Below are 10422 nucleotides of genomic sequence, written 5' to 3' on the forward strand. Positions count from 1 at the left end.
TATATATATATATATATATATATATATATAAGATTGAAGAATAATGTTAATTTACTTGTATGAACGAACGATTTTACTGTAATTATATATTGGAAAAGAAGAGTGAATAGAGATGTGACTTGATGGGACGCGAGTAAAGCCCATCGCATTCCTGCTGCCAACCTAATCGAGTGGGTATCTTACAACACACGGAAAACTTGTGATAGGTGCAGATGCCATGAATGAGAGGAGAGGGGCTCATTGACCGTGTGCTCAAGCACATGGTCGGAGCATGTTGCGTTGAGCAGCGCATCAGATCTAAACCTATATATCGAACAGGATTCGAACCATTCATTCTATGCTCGATCAACTTGTGGGCACAAATTGTTGGAGCATGGAACGTTGAGCTAAAGATCGAGATAGGTCAATTCCGTGAGACAGAAGCCACAGGAGGATTAGGGAAACAAAAGCCAAAAAGAAAGAAAAAGAGATATATTGTCCTTGGGCCTCATTCTTACCGTCAGATTCCACTTCAATGGTCCCTGATGGAGAGTGGAATAGATCACTTGCGGTAATTAGCAAGGAGAAGTGGATGAATCATGGGCCGTTGATCAGGCGCCCCAGACGGTGATGCCCTGCATCATATGCTTAAACTCCCCGAAATCGACCCGGCCGTCGGAATTCTGATCGACGGAGCAGATCATCTCTTGGACCCGGGCGATGCTCCGCCCCTCCGGTAGCCCCAGCTTGGCGAGCACCGCCTGGAGCTCCGCCGCCGAGATGAAGCCGTCCCCGTCCTCGTCGAACACCCGGAATGCCTCCCTCATGTCTTCCTCCACCGTCCCCTCCTCCCCTTCCCTTTCTTCCTCCATGGCAGCGGGGCCGCCGAAGAGCGCGTCGCCGAGGGCTCGGTGGAGGGCATCGAAGTCCTCGAAGGCCAGGCCGGCGCGGCCGGTGGGGATGTAGGCGGCGACGGTGGATCTGAGATCGTTGGCGTCGGCGCCGAGGCCGAGGCGGTCGAGGGCGAGTGCGAGCTCCTCGATGGTGATCTCCCCGTCGCCGTTCTGGTCGAAGAGATCGAAGATGCGGCGTAGGCGCAGGGTGTTGAGGCTCTGAGTCCGGAGCCGAAAGGAGGAAGACGGCCGGCCGAGGGTCGGTGTCGGCAGGCGGGTGTCGGCGGCGATCCCTCCTTCCATGGCTCCTTCACGGGTGGGTTCGGGCCCGTTGACGACGGGACGAGACTTTGGGAAGACGGGGCCGGGAGAAACCAGCGGTGGTGGTGGGGATTTATATAGAGCGACCAAAACCGTGGGAAGGCCGCGTGAACCGTCGTCGGCAACGGCTTCTTCCCTATAATAATTTCTGATTATTTTTTGGTAATATTATGAATATATATATATATATATATTATAATTTAACTTTAACATATATGAAATTGAAAAGCTTAAATTTAGGGATCTTTAAAGGTACATAATATTAAGGAGAAACACATTATTTTCGTATATCACAAGAAAAAAATATATAAACACCTCATTTTTCAACTTTTATATTTTTAATTTTTTTTTCTGAAATATCTTATGCTATTCAATGCGTTGAATTGAACCCTCTCACTATTTTGGTCTATGGTGGCTTGTCGGCCAATTTAATGAGTTTGTCTCGCGTGGAAGTTTGGCAACCAATGACAGTGACGCTTTTTGAATATATGTCAAACATTAATCAATGTTTTTCATCTCCTTGGAATTAAATGTCACCACCAAAGATAAGGAACTCATTTTCTTTAATATTCTCTATATACAAATAATAAAAAAAAAACTCAATTAACATTATTTAAAAAAGATTTATATGTTAAATCACCAACAAATCCAAATCTAAATCAATCAGACTGTTGTTATAACATTTGCATTGAAACTCAGAGGACTATAATCTTTTTTTTTTCTCAACATAGAAAAGAAAAATTGGGAACATAATTTCTTAACTCCTGGAAAGGGGAAGCGCAAGTTGGAAGATTTACATGTCGTCGGAGGAACTGCTCGTCTTCTTGCACGCGGGTTCGATGACGAGGAGCTTAAAGAAGACAGAAAATTAAGGATTCTTTCCGAAAGCGGATTTGGTTGCATCTATCAGGACAACCTCTTCTTTTGACTAACCACAGTGACATCTATGACCATCTACAACCAGTTCACGATGAATAGCAGAAACTCTGATTAGGTTGTGATCTTTGTTGATATACATCTTCAATTTGAGAGGTGGGATTGAAGAAGCTATCTGGAGAGGAGCTACGTTTACTGATCTTATAGAGTTTCGCAGGAAGACTCAACCAAGTTCATCCGGCTCAGAGATATGGTATACAGATATCTTGTAGAATTAATTGATAAATTTTATTTATTTAGGTGATAAGTAGTTATATAGATTTTTCTGTAATCAAATTAATTATTCAAGTCCGTGATTGACCCTCAAATCGTAGATTAATCGAGGACATAAGAAATGCAAAGATATCATTCTATGTGTATCTTTATCATCATCTTATATCATACTCGTATAAGATTGAGTTTCTATCAATGATATCGATCTTGGATTGATATAACTAATATCTTCTACGAGCAAGAAGTTCTATAAGAGAGTATGTTAGTTGATCAGAAGTATTTACGTGATAAACATGTCGTTGATGTTTGACAACTTGATCTCTAACGAAGTGGAATTCGATGACAATATGTTTCGTGCATGAGTGGAACACTAGAATGACACATAGGTAGATGACATTAACATTATCATAGTATATTGTAGGAGTAGATTGAAAGGTGATATTAAGTTTCTGTAACAGATTGGTGACCCAGTTGAGTTTTGCAATGGTAGTGGCGATGGTGAATATTATGATTGTTTTCTATTTCTTGAAACTCCAACTGATTGTATTTGCTCCAAAGAGATAATATAGGCTAATATAGATATTCTATCATCAATATTGTCTGCCCAATTAGCATCAACAAATGCATGAAAATGAAATGATAAGTGTTTATAAAAAAAAAAAATCCATGATTGAGCCCTTTTAGATACTGTAAGACTTGTTTTACTATAGATTAATACGTACTATAGGGCTAATGCATAAATTATAATAATTTATTGACTACAAATGAGATGTCAAGTACTTGTTCATATTGTGTGGGACTATAAATGAGGCTACCACCGTATAATTTAAATGATTCAGTAGTAAAAAGTGACGTGACGATTTTTTTTGGCATTCTGTATATTCATTTTTTATAGTAGATCTCAAATATCCTTTTTTTGAGATAGGAAAAGTTCAGAAGATGTGAATGTTGCTTCTACTCCTAAAAAGTAGTTTAAGATTTATAAATCTTTAATGGAGAATTGATCTTTTAATTACTTATAGAATTGTTTGATCTCCATAGGATTATTGTCTATAATGATAATATCATCTACATACATTAGTAGATATATAGTACTTCCCTTTTGTTGTCATAGAAGTAACGACGTGTCAAACTTGAAATTGATAAAGTCAATTGACACAAAAAACAAGTCAAGTTCAGTATACTAAGCTCTTGAAACTTGATAAAATCCATAAATAGCTTTTCATAGTTTACAAACATGGCATGGATATTGAGGGTGGATAAAAACAAGAGGTTACTACATAAAAACATCTTCAATTAATGTCTCATATAAAAAAGTATTATTAATATTCAATTGAAGAATGTGCTAATCTTGAGCGATAACTAAACCTAAGATGAACTGAATTATTATCGATTTAATAATTAAATTGAATGTTTCTATAAAGTCAACACCTAGTCATTGGTAAAACCTTTTGGCCACTAGATGTATTTTATATCTGACAATAGAATCATTTTGGTTTCACTTAATTCGAAAGATCCATTTATAGTAAATGATAAAATGGTATAAAGGTCCATGTGGTATTATAGAGTAGAGCATCACATTTTTCACACATGACTTGATACCAATACGGAGATTTTTAAGTTTGGGTGATGATTATAAGTTCAATAAGTTCAAGTGGAGAGTTTATGGTAGCATGAAAGTCAAGGATTTGACGTAATTTGAAGATGTCATTTTAGGAGCGTGTTGTCATTTGATGTTTAGGTGTGATGGTATTATTAGATTGTGTTAGAGATCTGAGAATTGGTGGAGAGTAATTACATGTATCTGATCAAGCTAATACACTTTGGTATCACTTAGTCGAGGAGAGACAAAGATCATTTGTGGTGTTGAGGGTATTGCATCGTATTACAAGGTGAATTTATGAAGAAGTAGGTGGAGAAGTTATAGAGAGGGTGAGGTGCTATTAAATTAGATTGACAAGGGAGTATATATCTTAAGGAGAACTATTGGTTGATATGATAAGATATATGTTTGTGAGGATTTGAGATATACTCATATGAATCTAGTGATGTATGATTATTACAGTGACTTGCATTCTAAAGGCCCATGGTTTTGGAAGGAAAAAAGTAAACTCGACAAAAATAACATGACATGATATAAAGACTTTTTGAATTTAAGGACCATAGCACCAAAAAACATTATGTCTAAGAGAGTATTCTATGCAGATACAAGGCTTAGATCTTGGTGTTAACCTATGTGAAGTATAGGGGATTAGCGAGGGATAATATAAACAATCAAATACTTTAAGTTTTTGAATGTTTGAGAGTTTATAAAATAATTTTTCAAATGGTAACTGGTGTTGTAAAATTGGGGTGATCATGCAGTTAATGAAGTAGACCGCAGTTTGAAAGGTTATTAACTAAAATATTGGTGGCATAGAGGCTTGGTGTAAAAGGGTGAAACTAGTTTCAACTATATGTCGATGTTTTCATTCGGTAAAGCCAACTAATTGAGGTGTCTGAGGTGGTAACTTGAGATGTTCTATACCACAGGATGAGAGGTAGGTTTTGAGAGCTTGGTATTCACCTCTTCCATTAGAGTAAACTATTTTAATAGTAGATTGAAAGAAGTTCTTAACCATCTTTCTAAAGTGAGTAAAGATTGTGATGACTTTATATTTATGTTTGAGAGGGTATAACCATATATATCTAGTAAAATAATCTACGAAAATAACATAAAATTTGAAATTGTCAAAAGAAGTTATTAGGACAAGGTCTGGACATTAGTGTAGATAACTTCAAATGATTTAGAGTAAGATATTAAAGACATTCTAAAAGGTAGTATATGACTTTTATTACTAAGACAAGTATTTCAATGAGTTACAATTCTAATTAATTTGAAATTTGAAAAAGAGTAATGAGAAAGTAACTATTGTTGAATGGAGAATGATAGATGACCAAGGTGATAATGTCACACATCGTTTGGAGCAACAACTAAAGTAAGAGTGATTGATTGGGTAATTTATGAAGCTAATGACCACTCATAGTTATTGACTTTATTATAGTTTCAGTCCAAGGATGCCCTTGTGCTTAAATCCTTTACAAAAAATAAGTTAAGAAAGAAGTCAATAAAAGTGTTGTTTTGTTTGCAGAATTAAAAAATAGAAATGAGGTTCTTTTTAATATGATGTCCACACAAATATCATCGAGTGTAAAAGTATTGGTATTCGAATTAAGTGCTATGGAACCGGTGCGAGTAATAGAGATTCCATTACTATTTCTAATGATGATGTCTTCATTACCTCTATAATCGTTGTGGATGAATAAGTTTGATGTCTTCATTACTATGGGAGGGTAGCATGATCGTGACCATAGGAGGGTAAAGGGGTCATAAAGGTTGGCCCACAGAGAATTGTAGCCATCGAAGGAGGAGCAACAACAAATCTAAGGAAGCGATGAACAAGACAATGACCTTCTTGAGGTAGATGGAGGGCAATGTAACCTTCTTATTGGATTAGAAGACATTGAACCATGTCAAGGTGAGGGAGTGGATGTGAGATTGGTTGGAAGCAGGGTTCTATGATGACAATGGCGATTAGTCCCCTTCAATTGGTCTCCTTTGGTGCTGAAGTAGTAGTAATGACAACAAAGAGAATAGGTCTATGAGTAAGATGTTATGATCTAAGAAAGACTATCAAGCAAAATAGTGAAACCAGTAAATCTATGAGAGATTTGGCATAAGAGAAGGATTACCAAGAAGAGAAAATCGACGATAGTTTAACGGAGAAGAAGGATTACTGTTATTGGACAATAAAGAAGGGAAAGTCTTACTCGAAGAGGAGCTTTGATACTATGTAAAATTAAAAAAAATATATTATGAAAGAGATAAATTTTATTTATTGAAGGGTCGAACATTTAAGGGAGAGATTTTTTTCAATATATATATATGTATATATATATATACATATATATACATACATATATATATATATATACATATATACATATATATATATGTATATATATATATATATATATATATACATATATATATATGTATATATATATATATATATATGTATGTATATATATACATACATATATATATATATACATATATATATATATATATATACATATATATATATATATATACATATATATATATATATATACATATATATATATATATATATATATATATAAGCGCACTGTACACTCCATAAAAAGGCAGTTCGAGTCCTGTGCACAGATTACGTGTAGGAAACTTAGCTTTTCACGACGAGGATGAGAAAGAAGATACAGAGTGAGCTGAGTAGGCATTTCATCATTCAGAGTTGTTAGCAATTCATCATACAGAGTGAGCTGCAATTAACTGCACCAATGCCACACACATTTGGTTCTATCTACAAAATAAAGTATAAAGAAGTAGACAAATGTCGAGAATTTCAATTGTAAGTATTTGTGCAAACATCAATGATTACATGATTCTATTTAATTAAGTAAAATATATTATGAATATAATTAAATTTTGATTACGATTATTTTTTAATAAAAAATAAATTTAATTATGATAGTATTTCTTAATAGATGATTTTAATGGGAAGAATTCTCCTAATTAATTTATTTAGATTTTTTATTCTCATCTATAAATAAATAATATCTCTTAAGGATTAAAAACATAATAAAACACACATAATGTGATACTCAAATAGGTGGATATAGGAGACATGATGCATGATAATTATTGAGATATTACATATTTTTTTCTCGTATCATTTTAATTACGTGAAGGATAGGAAGGGAAAAGAAGATAAGTCTAATTCTCCTTGTAAATTGGTATCGTTATAACTTTAGAATCCGATAACGATTTGCTTGTAGATCAAATAAAAACTTTCTGAATGACATCAAAAATATATATCATAAATTTTGATATAGTATTATTTATTTTTAGATTCTGATATTAAAATTTTTCACATAATAATAAGTATATTGATAGTTTTTAATTTTTATACTTACACCAATATGAATAGAAACATAAAAAAAAGAGACCAATTGGTACCATAGACCATTCATGTATGAAAAAATATATATATTTTTATAATGAGGCTGAGATCGATAATTAACATTTATAGTCACATTAGAATATGTGCCGAGGCTTACTTGAAACTATGCTGAGAAGTAAAATAAATCAGGGCAACTATGTTTCTTTTATGCAACAATGTGAAAGAAGTATAATCCATTTCTTATATAGAACTCGATAACATCAGAACGTCTTGTCCTCAAACCAATTTATAGATAAGAAAGGAAGTCAACCTTTTTAACTCAGAAATTTAGAGTGAAAGATGTATAGGCAATTTATTTCCTGTTTAATTGTTTGATTGAAGATGATGTTTCTTTCACAAGCCAAGTATAGGATAAGGATAAAAGATCCGCAGAAACTTCACTTAATGCCATTATCTTCGCTATATAATCCAATAAAACAGCATAGATGACAAAAGTAATCGTACCTAACAAATGCTGGTTTGCTGAAGATTAGCAAGAAGAACAAGAAGAAGAATGCCACTGTTCGTCCGATCCATCTTGCTGCTGCTCATCATCATCCGAGCTTTTCCTACCAACTGGCGAGGCAGATTCCAGCACAAAGGATGATGACAAAGTCACCTAACGAACAACGTAATGACGCCCGTATCTCCTCCGATGAAATCAGCTCTTTCGAAACACCAGGGCGATTAGAACTCCCACTATTCCATTCCTGAAGCAATAATATGACACATCGCGTCACTGCTGACAAGATGAGAAGCTTATTGTTTTATTTATTAAGATAATCTATATTTATATAGATTTTGAGGAACAAATCTTTTTCAATCATATATTTAAATTATGTACCTAAATTTGTAATTAATTCTCATATGATAGATTGACTAAGGATGTAAGAATGTAAGGTCATTTCATATTTGTCTTTATCATGCTCTCGTAAAATTGAGTTTTCATCAATGATATCAATATTGAATCGATGCAATTAAAATATTATGCGAGCGAAAGGTTTTATGAGGAAATCTACTAATTGGTCAAAAGTATAAACGTGAGAAATACGTAGTTGATGTCTGACAACATATAGTTGATTAAAAGTATAATATCTAATAAATTAGAAATTAATGACAATCTGTTCCATGTGTGAGTGGAACACTAAATTGGCTCATAGGTAGGTGACACCGATATTATCATAGTATATTGTAAGAGTAGATTAGGAGATGATACCAAGTTCAGATTGGCGACCTAATTAAGTTCTATAGTGATGGTAGTGATGATTCGGTATTCAACTTCAGTAGTGGATCTTATGACTTTTTTTATTTCTTGAAACTCTAATTGATCAGATTTATCTCAAAAAAGACAATCAGTGTTGCTTACTCAATCAATATCGGTGAAAGCATTAAGGTAAGTGATGAGTGTTTATGAAGAAGTCTATGATTGAGAGTCTATTTAAGATACCTTAAGACACATTTTAGTGTAGACTAATGCATAATTAAGGGCCGATATATGAATTATGATAATTTATTGACTTCAAATGAGATGTTTGGATGCGTGAGAGATAAATACTATAAAAAAACTAAATATTTATTGGTACTGTGTGGGATCCGTAGTAGAGCTATCGTCATATAATTTAAATGATTTAGTGGTGGAGAGTGAGGGTGAGCTATACTTATACGAACCCAATGATTGATGGTTATTGTAGTAGCTCGTATTATTGAAAGAGAAAGATTTTAGAAAGGAAAGATAAACTTAATAAAAATAACATGATGTGATACAATGACCTTGAGTTTGAGGATCATAGTATCGAAAAGTATTATGTTCAAGGGAATACTTAATGAAGATATAAGGTTTCGATATTGGTGTTAACTTATGTGAAGTGTAGAGGCATAACAAGAGATATTATAAACATTCAAATACTTTAAGTTTATGAAGGTTTGAGATTTTATAAAATAATTTTTCAAATGATGACTGATGTTGTAGGATTGGAATGAGCATGCAGTTAATGAAATAGATTGCAGTATGAAAGGCTACTAACTAAATGATTATTGGCATAGAGGCTTAGGATATAAGGGTAAGACTAGTTTTAACTATATGTTAGCGTCTTCGTTCGATAGAGGCAACTAGTTGAGGTGTGTGTGGTAATGACTTAATATATTTTATACCACATGATGTAAGGAAAATTGTTAGATCTTGGTATTCATCTCTTAAATTGTTTCAATGATAGATTGGAAAAAGTTCTCGACTACCTTTCTAAAATAAGTAGAGATTGTGGTAACTTTAGATTTATGTTTGAGAGAGTATAAATATATATATATATTTAGTAAAGTAATATATAAAAATAAATAAAATATGAAATTATTAAAGAAAGTGTTGGGTTGGGTCTCGACATTAGTATATATAATTTCAAGTGGTTTAAAGTAGGTTATGAAAGATGTTCTAAAAGATAGCATGCAACTTTTATTACTAAGAGAAGTATCACAATGAATTGTAATTCTATTTGATTTAAAAGTTGGAAAGAAGTAACGAGAAATTAGATATTATTGAATGGGGGATATAGATGACCAAGGCAGCGATGCCCAACATCGATTGGAGTAGTGATTGAAGCAAGAATGATTAGCTAGATGATTTGTGAATCTAATAACTACTCATAGATATTATCTTTATTTTGGCATTGGACCAAGGATGCCCCTATATTTAAATTCTTTATAAGAAACGAGTTAGGGAAGAATTCAATAGATACGTTATTTTATTTATAGAATTGAGAAATAGAAATAAGATTTCTTTTAATATTAGATGTATATAAAATATCATCGAGTGTGAAAGTGTTTGTATATGAATTAAGGGTCATGGAACCAGTATGAGTAATAGGGATTATGTTACTATTACCAACGATGATATCTTCATTATCTTTATAGTCATTGTCGATGAATAAGTTTTACAAATCAGAAGTGATATGATGAGAAGCACTATAGTTAACAATCCAATTGTTTGAATGAGTAGTTGAAGTAGTCATGATATTTACTTGAGGCTAATTGGGTATAGTAGTAGGTTTGGGGGAGACCAACAA

The 10422-nt window shown here is 33.5% G+C and overlaps 1 protein-coding gene across 1 annotated transcript; it reads right to left on the minus strand.

Annotated features, from left to right (window-relative positions):
- Positions 1 to 456: 456 nt before the first annotated feature.
- On the minus strand, positions 457 to 1276 carry LOC135651982 (probable calcium-binding protein CML27). Its single transcript, XM_065172685.1, has one exon. The coding sequence runs from the start codon at positions 1173 to 1175 to the stop codon at positions 591 to 593; it is 585 nt and encodes a 194-aa protein (XP_065028757.1). The 5' UTR covers positions 1176 to 1276; the 3' UTR covers positions 457 to 590.
- Between the last annotated feature and the right edge of the window lie 9146 nt (positions 1277 to 10422).

The sequence above is a fragment of the Musa acuminata genome, chromosome BXJ3-10, assembly GCF_036884655.1.
Source record: "Musa acuminata AAA Group cultivar baxijiao chromosome BXJ3-10, Cavendish_Baxijiao_AAA, whole genome shotgun sequence".
Classification (NCBI taxonomy): Eukaryota; Viridiplantae; Streptophyta; class Magnoliopsida; order Zingiberales; family Musaceae; genus Musa; species Musa acuminata.